This window comes from Leuresthes tenuis, unplaced genomic scaffold (genome assembly GCF_036924035.1).
Source record: "Leuresthes tenuis unplaced genomic scaffold, fLeuTen1.0.hap1 SCAF_2, whole genome shotgun sequence".
NCBI classification, from domain to species: Eukaryota; Metazoa; Chordata; class Actinopteri; order Atheriniformes; family Atherinopsidae; genus Leuresthes; species Leuresthes tenuis.
In genome coordinates, this window is record NW_027325356.1 from 38,502,768 (window position 1) to 38,519,617 (window position 16,850).

At 39.8% G+C, this 16,850-nt stretch overlaps 1 protein-coding gene across 2 annotated transcripts in view; it reads left to right on the forward strand.

Moving 5' to 3' along the window:
• The first annotated feature begins 2,195 nt into the window (after positions 1-2,195).
• The window catches only part of tdp1 (tyrosyl-DNA phosphodiesterase 1), a 330,936-nt gene continuing 316,281 nt past the window's right edge, over positions 2,196-16,850 (forward strand). Inside the window, exons 1-16 of one of the 2 annotated variants that reach the window (XM_072381043.1) lie at positions 2,196-2,290; positions 3,665-4,273; positions 5,676-5,719; positions 5,892-5,947; positions 6,176-6,272; positions 9,617-9,651; positions 9,839-9,931; positions 10,074-10,244; positions 10,341-10,419; positions 10,518-10,694; positions 10,990-11,038; positions 11,258-11,324; positions 11,586-11,693; positions 11,820-11,922; positions 12,135-12,240; positions 16,358-16,568. In XM_072381043.1, coding sequence (XP_072237144.1) covers positions 3,676-4,273; positions 5,676-5,719; positions 5,892-5,947; positions 6,176-6,272; positions 9,617-9,651; positions 9,839-9,931; positions 10,074-10,244; positions 10,341-10,419; positions 10,518-10,694; positions 10,990-11,038; positions 11,258-11,324; positions 11,586-11,693; positions 11,820-11,922; positions 12,135-12,240; positions 16,358-16,431 — 1,857 coding nt within the window. In that variant the 5' untranslated portion in view covers positions 2,196-2,290; positions 3,665-3,675 and the 3' untranslated portion in view covers positions 16,432-16,568. Of the gene's footprint in view, positions 2,291-3,664; positions 4,274-5,675; positions 5,720-5,891; positions 5,948-6,175; positions 6,273-9,616; positions 9,652-9,838; positions 9,932-10,073; positions 10,245-10,340; positions 10,420-10,517; positions 10,695-10,989; positions 11,039-11,257; positions 11,325-11,585; positions 11,694-11,819; positions 11,966-12,134; positions 12,241-16,357; positions 16,569-16,850 lie in introns of those variants that run through there. The other variant, XM_072381044.1, reaches the window with a different exon arrangement.

Genomic DNA, 16,850 nt, shown 5'->3' on the forward strand with positions numbered 1-16,850 from the left:
CTCGTCTTCATCGTTAAAGTTTTAAGCATCTAACGGTTGCATTACAGCTAGATTTCCTCTGGATTTAGCCAGTTCCAAAAATACTCTGAGTTGTATTTTCATTTTTGTTCCCCTTCACTTCACCAGTCTGTTTTGCTTTCCAGTGCTGTTCCTGTTGGTCCTTCTTTCACTATTCCAGTCATGTCCCATCATTATATCACATGCACTGAATATTATCCAGCAGGAAGCAGTATTTTGCTTCCAAGAAACAAGACCGTCTCGTATTCTTTTAAAAATGAAATACTCTTGCTGAAAGTAATTTTTGTGGATATTTGACTGACTTTTCACTAGTTTTCATACCTGTCCTTGTTCCTGATCATTTTCAGGGAAAATTCAAGCATAAAAAGAGCATCAAAACTCAAGGAATGAACCAATATTTTGTATACACATAACAGACAATTAGGCAGAGAACTATTCTATAAATGGTATCTTTGTCACTCACACCCTGTCACAAAGACATACTTTTTGCACCAACAAAGTGATTCTAAAGAGCTGTAAGTCAAAATCTTAGCATAACTCAGCGTGGTGTGCAGTGTGAACGGAACAAAAGGCAGTCTACCTTCAAAAAAGAACTTCGGGATGTCCTTAAAAAATCCCAGAGAACTATTCCCGAAGACTACTTAAAGAAATTACAGGAAAACTTGTCTAAGAGGGCTCGGGCTGTGTTGCACAATACTGAAAACTGTATTCTCATTTATGTTTATGTTTATATCTCATTAAACAGCCAAACATATTTTCTGCTTCCTTGACAATGTTGAAAAAAAGTAAGGAGGGGGGGGGCAAGACGCAAGACTTTTGCACAGTACTATATTTCCTTTGAAGATAAACGGCCTACATGTGGTAACGTGTGGTAATTACTTTCCCTATATTTAAGTGTTCTTCATATCCTACCTTGAAATGAAAAGAATAAATGCATCTGCCTTTTGTTTGCATCACCAGAACTGCTTCAGTTCTTGATGATTTTTAATCTGTATTGCTTTTAAGAAGTCTAACATTAACTTAACCATATCCAGTTGGTGGGACAGGATAAGTGTTACTGAAACTGTTTGTTACTGGATTTGTTGAGCCATCAGAGTAAACTTGGACACATCCTGTGTACGCAATCTTGGCATGTTGAGAAAAGTCACGACAGAGATGTTTTACGGGTAATTTCAATCTACCTGAGTTGTCCCAAGTATCTACTTTGGAACTGGAGGCCATAGAAGAGTTTCCGATATACTTGTTATATGCTGTTGTGCTTTTTGCCACTTCATCAGTCATCTGGCAAAACTTGCTTTCTTCTCTCTTTTTGTCTTGATAAACTCTAAGATTCCATCAGTAACTGACAAATTGCTGTTTTGCCACGAAACCCAATGTTATTTATCCTGTTTGTGCATTCAAGGATCGTCTGATTCTGATTGCCCACGGAAATCCATTTTCTATATCCACTTTATCCAATTCAGGCTCACAGGGACTAAAGTCTATCCCAGCTGCCAGTGGGTGAGAAGTGGGGTACACCCTGGACAGGTCACCTGTATCGCAGGGCCAGCACAGAGACAAACAACCATGAACACTCACACTCACTCCAGTGGTCAATTTAGAATCACCAATTAACTTAGCATGCATGTTTTTGTAGTGTGGGATGAAGTATCAGGAATTACCACAGAGTACCCTGAGAGAACCCACACATTTAAGGGGAGAACATGCAAACTCCACAAAAGGAGGCCTTACACTGTGTCTGTATTTTGGTTTAGTTATTGATGACTCGGTGCGATATGTAATGTGCTGTTGTTAATCTTTTATGATTTTACTTGCTAAGATCTGGTAAAGGACCAATTTATAATAATATTTTTTAAATATTTTTTATCTTTTTTTATTTTTACTATGTCTTCATATGTAAAACGTTAGACCCGAAGGAATGTGTACTTTCTTTTTTACATAACTGTTTGTATTCAAATACATTACATGAGTACATGCATTTTGTTATATTCCACCACTTTTGTACGTAAGCAAGTCAGTAAACAAGATACACGAATAACAGAAACAAGAATGTGAAGGTATGTGGTATGACAGTTAATGACATTAACTTCATTGTCGCCGCGCGGAACTTTAAGGAATAGATGAGTGTTTCTCGTCGGAGTCGTTTCATCTGTGCGTCTCCTCTTGCAAACTGTTTATTGTGTGTGCTGCAGGAACTTTGATAGCGGAGTATTGTGGAGTCTTTGCATTCACACAGGAGTGAACCTGCGCCGCTGCTCTCTTAACTGACCTGGTAAAGCAAACACGACGCGCTGCTTGCACGTTACATCCGCTCTCCAGAAGACGTTGTGTTGCTTTCGCTATTTCTTTCTAATAGATTAGTATGAATAAAACATTTTGTCTTCATGCAACTAACTCATTCCTGTTTTCAGTCTTATCGTGTTGTTTTGAAAGTCTGCCTGAATTTTGTATTTGCACGTTTTCTATTTCGACTTAGGCACGAGCTTTTGTTTAAGGACAGCCTGAGTTGATGGAGGCAGTGCGTTTTCTCCCGTGCTATTTATGCATATTATAAAGAGACGACCAATTAAAGTTTGTCTGTCGCTCCACTTTAGTCCTCAGATGAAAGTTTTCCTCATATAATTTAGAATGAAATCTGCCTTCATTTGCTCTTAGTTACAAACACTAACTTAGAACCGATCAATAAAATGGAGAGACAGCAAGCTCAAATCGTGGTAATGGCAACTAGCATTGGCACTTCCGGTTGCAACCTGAGCTGCCACAGTTTTGCAGCGGCAGCTGCCACAGGGTGCCAAAGGGTGCCAGAGCAGCTGTTAATGTCTGCCACATTGACTGTCTGTGATGCTTTGCCATACCCAAAGCATCACAGACATGACAGTCACGTTTGGTTATGACAAGTATGTGATTGGATAAGAAAGTTAGCGGGGCGGGGTCGAGTGTGAGGGACGGAGGCCTGTGAGTGTGTAGAGCAGAGGGTCAGGCAAGTTTACATTTTAGTGTATTGTTGTTTTCGGCGTGGTTACGGTCAACAGCAACCATTATTTATGCTCTATAATAAATTGACTCTTTGTGGAATAGCTTGTCGTTTTCCTTTCTGCTACAGTATACATATATATACATCTCTAATATAGCATTATGTATATACATAACGCTGTATAAGTGATAGTTTCCATCCCAAGTAAATGCAGTGACTTTGTATCATAGGTCTAAAACTTTTTTATTAAAGACTAATTAAGAACTACATCATCATCTGAAAGTAATGATTTAGTAACAGACTATAGCTAATAACAATACGGGCAACCATTTGCGGATAATCAGCGTTGACTACGACAAACAGCAGCGGTAATCGTCGTAAGGCAGCATCTAATAGGCTTTTACAGTTGCTCTGGAACCCCGTGGCACCCTGCGGCAGCTGCCTCTGCAAAGCTGCGGCACCTCAGGTTGCCTCTGGAAGTGCCATGCTAGTTGCCGCTGCCATGATTTGAGCTCGGCCCTGCTGCTAAAAAATACTGTCGGCTCAAAGTCTTCCTTTTTCTGCAAGTTTGAAATAAAGTTTCATCAGTGTAAAGCAGTGATTGATGTTCATCTTTTTAAACAGATATGTAACCAACTTGTGGCTTCACCCCCCTAATCCTGCTGCTCTCAGTCTCTTTAGGAATGTCTCAGGAGAGTCAACACGGCAAGTGGACCATCTCCAGCAGTGATGACGATGATGAGGCTCTTCCTCCTTCTGGGACCCTGACACCCGAATCCGGTCGGCCTTGTAAATCCAACAACAGTTCCCGTAGGTCTGTCTCTCCGGTACCGGTGACTGTCCCTGTGGTGGTGAAATCAGAACCAGCCAGACCCCCTGTGTCTTCGCTCGTCATTGGCTCTGAGGCCAGACAGTCAGCTGCAATGAACCAGTCACACCCAGTCAAGTTTGAAACTAGCCCCTCATTAGCTGGAAAGCGGAAGAAAGAGACATCAGGTAGCACAGGCTGGGCACTCTCAGACAGCGATGAGGATGATGGAGATGTAAAGGGGAACAGTCACAGTAACTTGCCAAAACGGATGCCTCAGAGCCCCAAGACAAAAAAAATGAAGGTGGAGAGTGAGCGTCCTCCAAGTCCCCACGGCCGACTTTACTATATTGATGAGCCAGAGGACTTCTTTGAGTCCTGTACTCCTAGTCTTAATGACACCTACAGGTTCTACCTCAACAAAGTCACAGGCCTGGACAGGAAGTACAATCGTGGAGCCCTGCACATCAGAGGTGAGAGTGGTGTTCAATTCAATCCAATTCAGTTTATTTATATAGCGCCAAATCACAATTACAGGGAAAACCTTGAACAGTCTGGTTAGGATTGGGTCTAAAATACAAGTTGATGGTTTAGAAGAGACTATTGCTGTTGTTGGAGAGATCGACTGGACAGAAGCCATCCAAATACAAATCAGGTTCTAAGGATACTTCTAAAGCTGCTGTACTTGATGATACATTAGTGATGATAGTGGGAAGGATTCCACTCACGAATAGAAACAGTTTTATTGGTAAAGAATCTCATGAAATCATCACTGCTGAGAGTTAAAGGAATATCTGGCACAACAGAGCTCGGACTTCTCGTCAGTCTGGCTACAGTGCTGAAAAGAAACCTGGGATTGTTCGTATTTTCTATCGATGATGAATAGTAAATTAAATGATAAATTAGAGGAACTCCACTGTCTCTCCAGCTTTCTTGCAGGCTACTTTAAAGCACACAGCAGAAAATTAAACCAAGGAGCCAACATCTTCTGACTGATTACCTTCCTTTTCAGAGGGGCAGCATTATCCAATGTTATACACATTGAAATGATAGTGCTGTCAACAAGAGAGTCATGTTTTCCTTGAGTAAGGTTTATGTAGCTGTAATATTTGCACATGGCAGTGAAGAAAATGGAATAACATAATTAATCATTTAAATCTGGTGACAGTATTCTCTGATAGACTCCTTCTATATGTAAATTTCTTTTCAGAAGCTGTATAGTCAAGTAATGTAAACTCAAAAGTTATCAAAAACTGGTCAGATAAGAAAAATGAGGAAATAATGTTCATTGTTCAGTCTCAATACCATAAGTCAGCACAAGGTCAAGGCTATGATTAAGAGAGTGAGTGGGTCTGTGAACACTTTGAGAAAATCCAATAGAGTCTAATATAGAATTAAAGTTAATATTTAGGCTGTCATTTTCAACATCTACATGAATATTAAAACTGAGTCAGATTCAAAAGAGCTAAAACTAATCTTGGGTCGATGACTGATTTGTAGCCTTGATCTGAAGATGGCTGCCGCTTCTCCTCTGTCTGTGGTTCGAGGAAAGTGAATATTTAAATAGCTACGGGGAGTTTATTCATTAATGCTAACATGATTCTCCTGCTGCAGCCATTTACAGCTATTCCTTTGTTAAGGAAAGTCTGAATTGAGGAAATAATTCCCAGCATTCAATAGGGTGTGTAGTTACTCCAATGACTGGCTCCCAGTGTGAATTCTGGGACTGAGTAGGTGTGACTATAAAGGAAAACCATTTGTAATAGTCACTGTTCCCCTTGTTTTTGACAGCTGCTCTCACTGTGGAGATGGCGCCCGCCTCTTGTCACCTGTCAGTTGCTCCTTTTCTCATAAAATCTTTTCTCTTTCATGCAGACATTCTCTCACCGTTATTTGGGACCTTGAAAGAGTCTGCTCAGGTAAGTAATGAAATATGTTCCAGACAATTCAGGATATATATAGTTTTCTCTTTTTATCTGGCATTGTTGTGTACCAATAGATAAAAGCATGGTTGCAGAATCCTATTACATCACTCTAGAAGTTTGGATTACATTTTAGCTATTGATATTGGTCCTCTCTCCTGCTTCATAGTTTAACTACTGCTTTGATATTGCTTGGATGGTGAAGCAGTACCCATCAGAGTTTAGGTAAGTCTTGCATCTTCTTTGTTCCCATTCCATTATCACTAACCATTTTTTAAATTATTTTTATTATTAGAACACACCAGATAAGGTCCACATTCTGTTAATTCCAGCACCGTGACAAAGCACAAACTCCCTCTGAAAACCAAAATGAGAAACACTTTTTGACCGGCATCAAACAAAATTAAAGTGTGCTAAAGTGTGTCAAGTTTAAAGCCCGGTTTGTGCTTTTAGGGATCTTCCGGTTCTGATTGTCCATGGAGATAAGAGGGAGGCCAAGGCACGGCTGGTGCAACAGGCTCAGCCCTTTCTACATGTTCGCTTCTGTCAGGTACATATTCACTATCACAGGACACAGTTGTTCATCATATAGTTGATGTTATGCAGCAGTATATTCTCTTTGATCTCAAAAGTAGGATAGTCATACATATAAGTGCAGTTAAAGACGCTGTTCCTAAATTTTTAACGGAGACATATTTTTTACTTTTTTTGTTTCATACTTTTTTTTTTTAGTAAGACATCTGAAACATGCTTTGGTCAAAATACCACAGGGATTAAATTAAATGGCTCTCTTTTAGTCATGTCTAAATTAATGAGCGTAGTGAGCCATTGCACCCCTTTTCCATGGCATCTGCCTCTTTCTAGATCAATGGCATAGTTTTGTGCGACCATACCAATGAGTATTTGGACGTAATAACTCCTGATGCGTGTTACCATAAAATTACCATAAAACTGAGAATATGGCACCAAGACTGGGAGCTCACTTTAGCATGCTCAGCAAACTGAGCTCACACTACCACCCACCAAACCCATAGAAAAATACTTGACTGACAGTTTTATTCTCAAATACTCATATTTTCCTTGTGTGCAGTTCTATCATGAACATTTGGTACTGGCCTTTTTTATGGGCACGATCTTAGTGAGTCATGTGTTGAACTGGCCCAGGTTGGAGAAACACGGCACCACAGATTAACTCTGAAGTAACATGATAGTCGGACGGTGCGTGCTAGACTAGACAATGCATGCAGACTTGTGAAGGGACTTCAGTAGTTGAATGATTTGTTGTGTTGAAGTCTACTCTGTTCACTATGAATATATGGACCAATTTCTCCAAAAAGTCAGTCTGAGTTAAAAAACTTTCTAACATTCTTGTTGATAATGTGGTTTTCAAGGTTGAGATAAGTATCTAAGGCAAGACTTAGGACTTTCCCACTGTCTCTGACTGTCTCCCAGTTTTGTCTCTGTTCAACTCTAAAAGGTTTCTTGACATCCAACAGTAATATTCTCAGTACAATTTACTGGCTAATTGATAGTGCAGGAAAAATATAAAACCATGTATCATCAATATATTAATGCTGAATATATTATGATTCTCCATGAAAGTACCAAGTTGAAGCATGTAAAAGTCAAAGATAAGTGGCCTGAGAACTAACCCCTTGTAGAACCCCTGAGAAATTTCTTTCTGTTGATGTAAAACTTCCCATTAAAGTCCTGTCTCTTGAGTACGATGAAAACCAGTTTGACCAACTTGGCCTTTCAAACCAACTCTCAACTAGTAGTTTATGAACAATTTTGGCAAGTATTTTACTGATAAAATGATGGTTTCTATTTAGAGGAGGGGTTATTACAACATGCTTGAGAGAAGCTAGGAAAATCCCTGTCTGCCAAGAGCAGTTTACAATTTTTTCTACACTTTTTTTTAAACAATGGAACACATATTTGAAAAATGAAGAAATGCAGAACCTCAGTTGCTGAGTTTTATTCTCAACATGTCTGGAATTAACTTCTGAGAATGTGGACACTGAAATGGCAGTTAGCCTGACTGACGATGAGGCCAAATCAAGTACAAACAGGCTGTTTATTTAAAGATGGAGCAAATCCATCAAAACATGAGTATCTCTCTAAAACAAAATGTTGTACAGAGAAATTCATTTAGGAGGAATCATTCATTTATCCAGTGAGGAGAATAGGATTGCTCTGGTTATTCTTGATCAACTTGACTGTTGGGCTGATTTGATCTCATTATTGTTACAGGAAAAGTACATTTTTATAGATCCCAAAATCAACGTGAAATTGACTTTTTCTAAGTTCTCCGATAAATTCTCTTTGCCATTCTTACTTTTTCACTGTTGGTGGACTACATATATTGACACTTTTGACAGGAGCAATACTACGATCAATGATTTGGGACTTGGGGTTGGAGAAATTGTCTATCATGGCATCACCTGACTGAAAGACTGGTATTTAATATTCGTTATGACTATATCAGCATTACTTGCTTTAATGTAAGACGTGTGAATAAACCCATTGGTGTTTGATTGAACAGCGGAGCGTATTGCTTCAAAAACTAAGCAGTAGTAATCAGAAATGGCAGCTTCTAGAACGTTTGTAACTGTTACATCAAGATCTTTAGAAAAGATACGGTCAAGCATGTAGCCTATTGAATGGATGAGTCTAAATTTGTGCTGTTTGAAATCAAAAGTTTCTAAACAAATGATAAACTGAGCAGTATCAGAACTGTTGCTTTTTTAGGTGAACAATGAAATCACCTGACAAAATCTGCTGTCAAAATCAGTTGTGATTTTAGACAAAAGTTTACCAATTTCTTCAAGAAAAGTCATGTTTCTGTTCATAAGGATGATAGACGGTGTGAAGAAAAACAAGCGGATATGTAGACCTAAAAAGGAGAACTGAATACTCAAATCTTTGATGAATAAACGGCAGCACCACCGCACCAGCGTACATCATAGCCGGTATGCTGCACAGTTACAGTTAGCGGTCTCTTGTTATCTGTATGATGAAGTCCGATATCAGTGAGTAACTTACTGCCCGATTTGTTCGTCTCTGTGAGGTCATCAACTATGAATGCTTTTTTTTTTGCAAAAGATCTCACAGTAAGTAATGCAAGTCTTAAAGAGTGAAAAGTGCTGTCTGCGTTAACAGAAGACAAAGATGGCTTGATGTTAGAGGAGCTGGCTGCTGCCAGTCTTTGATCTGTAGTTAAGTATACTGTTGATAGTAGAAGGTTTTGTTGAACTTACTGTATGTCACATTGTAAAAGTATTGCAGGAATGCAGTATAAGTTCAATGTGTCCATGATCATGCATGATTTCATCCTTGATTGTGAAGAGGCATCTTCTGTTGTGGAAGGTGTTGAGATTGGGAGGCTCTTTGATGTATTACAGATGTTTACACATTTAAAAAAATATATATATTCATTGTGTTGGTGGCCTCCTATGTTTCACTTAGATGTTCCAGTTAATGCTACATTTGATGACACTGGGGAACTCAAGAATTTCCAACTTGGGAAAAAAAAAAGACTGAAAACACCAACAGAAAGTTAGATTTCCTAGTCAGGAGCTAGAGTAGGTTTTATCTTCTACATTTGAAGATGTCCCCTTGAGAGGTAGCTTACCAAGTTAATGTAAAACACTTAAACAAATGACTGGTTAAGAATTATTAGCCTCTCTGAGCTGTCTGTGACATAACATCATCAACGTGAACGGCCCTCTGAATTAGGTGTTTTCAGACCTTTGTTGCTCCAAAAAAAGAGTTTTTGTTTTGGTAGCCACTTCAGGCCCCTTATATATGCACATATATAAGCACAAAACAAGTGATATATGTATTCATTTTGATAAAAATGTCTACTTTAAATGCTAAATTTGGTTTTGACAGGCAAAGCTGGACATTGCTTTTGGAACGCATCACACGTAAGCATCTCTTTCTTTGTCACTGGCTCCCTGTTATTAACCTCAATTGCCAGTTTAAACTCAATCCTAACCTGCTTAACATTTTAAAAGCTTGTAATAGCAGGATGTAACATTGTTCTGAACACAGTTTAATTCAGTACAGCCTTTATGTGATTTGAATTGCTCTTGGTTGTGTGTCTTTGCACAGGAAAATGATGTTACTGTTGTACGAGGAAGGCTTCAGAGTCATCATTCTCACCTCCAACCTTATCAGAGCAGACTGGTACCAGAAGACACAAGGGTGGGTCTTCACTGATTATTTACTCCTGAAAGGGTTGAGGGGCTGCAACCTGCGGGGCTGTAGGTAGAGGTTCTCATACTGACTAAAGGTAAACTGTGTAGGTTTTGTTGTACTGCCACTTAGTCTGTTTTAACCAAAATAGGATGTGGATGAGCCCCCTGTTTCCACGGTTACCAAAGGGAAGCAATGCGAGTGCAGGTGAGTCACCCACCTTCTTTAAGAGGGACCTGCTGGAGTACTTGGCGTCGTACCGTGCGCCAGAACTCGAAGAGTGGATCCAACGAATCAAAGAGCACGACCTGTCAGAGACGAGGTAAACACGGGGTAACGATGGAACAATGGAATGCAGCTGTGGCTAACACAAGTAACATTTACATTACAGTTTTCTCTTGTGTTGATCTGGTATCAGGGTGTATTTGGTCGGCTCAACCCCGGGAAGGTATGTGGGTCCGGACATGGAGCGCTGGGGCCACCTGAGGCTGAGGAAGGTAAAGATTTCCTTTCTTTATTTTTCTGAATTGTGACACGTAAAACAGTTTAAATGAAATGTAGCAGGGTGCTTCCTCCTGTGTGTATTTCTTTTTAGCTGCTTTACGAGCACACAAATCCGATTCCTGGTGAGGAAAAGTGGCCTGTGATTGGCCAGTTCTCCAGCATCGGCTCCATGGGACTGGATAAGACCAAATGGTTGGCGGCGGAATTTCAGCGCACTCTTACCACACTAGGGAAGTCCTCCCTTCGCCCAGACCCTCCCATGCACCTGGTACGTATTTACAAATGTAGAAATGTTTCGTATGTTTATCAAAAAGACATAGCTGTGTACCTTATTAAAATAAGAAAAAACCCTTTTCTTTAGCTCTTGTGTGAAAACGTGAGCCATAATACCAGAAACCTATATACAGAGACAGGTTTACTGATTTTGTGACTTTTCTCTGCTTGAGCGCTATACATCACCCCGTAATTGCCATGTTTTCCCACAAAATGTACATGGTTGGACTTTAAGATCAAGAAACTGAGAATTTCTGGAGTAAGAAGCTAATGAGTAAGTTCTATTGCAGGTATATCCATCAGTAGAAGATGTGAGGACGAGTTTAGAAGGCTACCCAGGTGGGTACTCATGTCCTCGCTTCTGAATTTAATAGTGTTTGTCATATAACCTGGAGGCTGCAAATAGAAAATGGTGTTTATGTAACTGGCAAATGATTGCATTTTGTATTTATTAACATTTGCAAACATTTTTAAAACAAAAATTTGCAGTCGTTATTTGATACCATCAAGGTGTAATTGATGGATCTTAATTGTTTGGTGACTCTTGCTGCTCTCCAGCCGGCGGCTCTCTTCCTTACAGCATCCAGACGGCTCAGAAACAGCTCTGGCTCCACTCCTACTTCCAGTAAGTTTGCTTCTACTAATGAAAAATCAGTCCCTTCCTGTAAGCTGTTGTCACTGCAGTCCTTCCTTCCTACCCATTTGTTTAGACTGGCTGCTGCTTTTTATTTTCTCTCAAAATAAAAAAAAAATCTGTACAAATCATGACTTGTGAATGACTCATTCACAGCCAAATTTAAAGGCGAGAAGTTTAGGTTCACAAACTCACTAGCAGTTAAACTAAACAGATCTGTGGAATACTGTGTGTGTGTGTGTGTGTTTTTAGCCGCTGGAAGGCAAACACGACAGGGAGGAGCCACGCCATGCCGCACATCAAGACATACATGAGGGCTTCTCCAGATTTCACACAGCTCGCCTGGTTCCTTGTCACCAGGTGAGTGTGTTTGTGCCAACTTCATACTTGCTCATTTTCATTAATGTGTCTTTTTTCATTTGTTTGTTGGATTTGTCGTGCTAAATCCACGTATGAACTTTTTTGCTTGTGTGCTGTGTGTGTCAGTGCAAACCTGTCCAAGGCAGCATGGGGTGCGCTGGAGAAGAACAACACTCAGGTGATGGTGCGCTCATATGAGCTGGGAGTCCTCTACGTGCCGTCAGCCTTTGTAAGCGCAACGCGATTTTAATCAAGTGATGTTTGCTCATCCAGTATCCAGTACACACCTCTACATGTTGTTATTCATCAAAATGTGGTGTAGAAAATGAAATGTTGCAGAAGCCTTGGAAACAGAAGTTGCTCCCTCGTTGTATAATTGAGTTGTGTGTTGGTGTGCAGAGCTGGCGTGCAGTGATTCGTAGCATCTCTGTCTCCTTACAGAACATGAAGACATTCCAAGTTGATGAAAATCCATTTCCTGTCTCCTCATCTACCTCTGGTTTCATGGTACCCTTTGACCTCCCCCCTACAAACTACTCTCCAAAAGGTACCGTTTTTTTCTCTGTGTTAAATCTGTAGTCAAGTCAAGTCAAATGTATTTGTATAGCACATTTCATGTACAATTTTATTTACATAAAATAAAAGCATTACAGCGGGGGGAGTGGAAGAAGCATTAAAAACACATAAAAGAACATAAAGAGAAACAAATAAAATAATTAAAATGATTAAAAATAAGCAACAGTCCAGTAAGTTACAAGATACTGTGCAGATTTCATGCATAGACACATGAGAAAAGGAACGTTTTTAACCTGGATTTAAAAATGTCTACATTTGGTGACAGTTTAATCTCCACTGGCAGTTTGTTCCACTTGTTTGCAGCAATAACAGCTAAATGCTGCTTCTCCGTGTTTAGTCTGGATTCTGTACTGGACCAGCTGACCTGAGTCCTTGGATCTAAGAGCTCTGCTGGGTTTATATTCTCTGAGCATATCACAGATGGATTTTGGGCCTAAACCGTTCTGGGATTTGTAAACCATCAGTAGGCTTTTAAAATCTATTCTGTGACTGACTGGAAGCCAGGGTAAAGACTTTAAAACTGGTGTGATGTGGTCAGATATCTTAGTCCTGGTTAAAACTCTAGCAGCAGCGTTCTGGATGAGCTGCAGATGTTCAATGCTCTTTTTGGGAAGTCCAGTTAAAAGACCATTACAATAATTGAGTCTACTGGAGATGAATGCATGGATGAGTTTCTCCTGGTCTTTTTGGGAGAGAAAACCTTTAATTCTGTTGATATTTCTGAGTTGGTAAAAAGCTGCCTTGGTGACAGCTTTGATGTGGCTTCTGAAATCAGATCTGAGTCTATCAACACTCCAAGGTTACGAGCTTGGTCAGTAATTGTAAGGGCCCGAATCTCAAGATATTTGCCAATGCTGACCATCTTCTCTTTGCTACCAAACAGAATGGTCCCAGTTTTGTCTTCATTTAATTGTAGAAAATTCTCTCTCATCCAGGTGTTTATTTCCTCCAGACACTGACGCAGTACATCTGCTGGGCTGCAGTCGTCTGGTGACAGAGACACATAAAGTTGTGTATTGTCTGCATAACTGTGATAATTGATGTTAAAGTTCTGCAATATCTGACCCAAAGGGAGCATATACAAGTTAAACAGAAGAGGTCCAAGAACTGACCCCTGGGGGACTCCACAAGTCATGGCCACTCACTCAGATTCATAGCTTCCAATTGTAACAAAATAACTCCGGCCTTCTAAATAGGACTTGAACCAGTTAAGGACCGCTCCAGAAAGTCCAACCCAGTTTTCCAGTCTGTGCAACAGGATTATGTGATTTACAGTATCAAATGCAGCGCTGAGATCCAACAGAACCAGGACTGAAACATAACCAGAATCAGTATTCAACCTGATGTTGTTTAACACTTTGACCAGAGCTGTTTCAGTGCTGTGATTACGTCGGAAGCCTGATTGAAAGTTATCGAGACTTCCACTTTCATTCAGAAAGTTGTTGAGCTGGTTAAATACAACTTTCTCAATCATCTTGGATATAAAAGAGAGGTTAGAGACAGGTCTGTAGTTCTTCATCATAGAGGCATCTAGAGTTCTCTTCTTTAGGAATGGCTTAATGACAGCTGTCTTTAGTGACTTGGGAAAAATGCCTGATGCCAGCAAGCTGTTAACTATTTGTAGGGGATCACTTTCGACTGTTTTTAAAAAGTCGGATGTTATTATGTCCAGAGTGTAAGTTGTTGATTTTTCCTCCAGGATTTTTAAATCAACAATATCAAATTGTGACATAACGTCAGAGTTAGATCTAGGTTTTAGACACAGATTAGTTTTCTTGTTTGTATACGTGGCGTGAATTTTTTGTTTTGAATTTTTTGGCTAAAAAAGTTGGCAAATTCGTTACATTTCTCAGTGGAGAGGAGGTCTGAGTTTAACTGTTTAGGAAGATTTGTGAGTTTTTCAACCATAGCAAACAGAGTTTGAGAATTGTTGACATTCTTATTAATCATTTCAGATAAATGCAGCTGTGTGGCCTTGCACAGCTCATTGTTATAACTACACAGGCTTTGTTTGTACAGCTCATAGTGAATCTAAGCTTTGTTTTCCTCCACTTACGTTCAGCTTTCCTGCATTCTCTTTTCAGGTTTTTGACCGTTGTAGTGCTTCTCCATGGTGTTTTCTGTTTGCTCTATGTGCTCTTGATTCTTATCGGTGCAACAGCTTCCATTACATTCAAAATTTTCCAGCAGTCCGTCTGCGCTTATTGTTGGTAGCATAGCTTGGCCTCCCTAAATTGAACACTGTACAAATTTTTGTTTCACTGCTTTATTTATGTTTTATTCAGATATGTCCCCCTGACTGAACAACCCCACTTGGTCTGTATTTCTGTTACACTGTGACACACTTGAACAGTATAGAGATAGGCTTAAATTTGTGCTGTTTCCATCGCTAAGAGGACAGAAACATGAAACATACTTTTCATTATATAAGTGTGCTGCATTGGCCTCAGATTGAGCTGTTTTCATGTAAAAGCAAAACCCAGATACAGAGATTTCACTTTGGGAGATATTTGTTTCCTTTCTTTGAATGCCTTTCCGATATGGAGCCTGGGAATTTGGAGTTGAAGGAAGTCTTGAAATACACAAAAATAGTTTGCCTCAATGCAGCCACGTTGTCTCTCATTACCAGACATATGCTCTCATACACTGACAGCACTGCTGCTAACAAAACACAGAAGAAGATTACAGAAACTATTTAAAGCGAGTCAAGAATGCATTATTAAATGGATGTTGGTGAACGTCTTTGAGGAAGACATGCGGTCTGAACAGCATCTCGAGTGATCATGATCGAAGATCACTTCAATGTTTGGTGACATAAATGGAAGTAAATTACCAGTTTTAACAGCTCACATGAATGTTTTAACGGTGAAATTAAGAGCATTTTTACACGCACAAGGAGAGAACTCAATGTCTTGGGACTAAACAGCTGTGTGGCCTTATGAAGATCACTTATCAGTGAGGCTGTTTGAAAAAAAAGAAAAAAAAAAGCTTCCCTTTGTTAGGGAGCAGAAAGATTGGACTCTGGAGCAATAGAAAGAAAGGTCATGTCATCTGATCAGACCAGATTCATCCTGTTCCAGAGTGACTGGAGCAGATGAAGTGTTGCACCCATCCTGCCGTGTGCCAGGCAGCGTTATGATCTGAGGTCGCTTCTGTCGGCCAGGTGGGGGTTCAGCAACATCATGTGCCGAAAGAAATTAGGTCACCTGACTGCTTGAATATACTGGACCACCGGAGTTTTTCTTCCCTTATGGCTGAGTTCAGACCTGAATCCCCATGGGGAAGACTTTCCTCCAACTGTCCTATCATCACCTTTGGGAAAAATGGATGTGGCTCTGGGTGGAAATAAATGTTGTGACATCGTATAAGCCTATCAAGTCGATTCCACGCCAAATGCGTGCAGTAATTTAGAGTCAAAGGCGATCCAACAAAATATTTGTTTGTTAGTGCTTTTTTTTTTTTTTTTGAGCAGGCAGCAAATGTATCCTTCGTATGCCTTTTATTATTGTCCCAGCAGTGTTCCATCCACAGCGGAAAATTCTCCCTCCATTCAGAGTTCTTCTTCTCTCTTTTGTAAAGCACAAAGTGTTCTAACTTATGCCATGAGTTATAGAGTTAAAACATGGAGTTTTTTTTAAAATCATGAGCTAACACAAAGCAGGGTTTTTTTTTTTGGGTCTTGATGAGATTTAGGCTATTTTTTTTTATGTTTCAGTTTGAAGACATGACGGACATCAAACTATTTTTGACTCTAGGCACAACTGGGATCGTTAATGAGACAGTGAATTAGCAAGTGCTGACAAAGTAGAGGGCTGTGGATGGGCTCATGGGTTTCCATATGAATTGTGTTGCAAGGCAGCTGTATACTCGTCTAGATCTTGGGAAAATCGCGTGAGAATTCCTCTGAACATCAGGAATGCTTAGAAATTAGGCAAAAGTTTTCTGAATCCACAAGAACAAAGCTCTTTTTTCTCTTATGCGGAAAAAAATAAACCTTCACATATTTGAATTCAGTTTACAGAATAAACTTGAACTCATTTGGAGCTTTTCTTTAAGTGAACTTGCTTCTTTTCCCTCTGTTCTTTCAGACCAGCCGTGGATCTGGAATATTCCATACAGCCAGGCGCCCGACACACACGGCAATGTTTGGGTTCCCTCCTGAACATGCACACACATGCCTCTCTCACTCACTGTCTGCTGCTTGTACCTGTCATTACTGTGTCTAGCTGTTCATTGTAAGTCATGTTTCATACTGAACTGTAGACCCACTTTTTCTACAAATAAATCAAATAATCTTTTCATTGTCCAGTTGTGTTTTTTAAATATTTTTGCAATTTTATCATCATCATTTTGATTTCAAAGGACTGATTTATTTATAACTTTAACATTCGATACCAGCGTGAGGTTTACCTGCAAAACTCATTTAAAGCGACAGCTCAGTGTAAATCTCTTCTTTTTAAAACTGGATGTTTGTCCAAAATGTTTGGGTTCAGCGGGAAGACTTTGCCCTAAATTTAGCTTTTGTCGTGCTTTAAATAGATCTTAAAAGCAGGAACACAACATTAGGAAATGTTTGGAGGA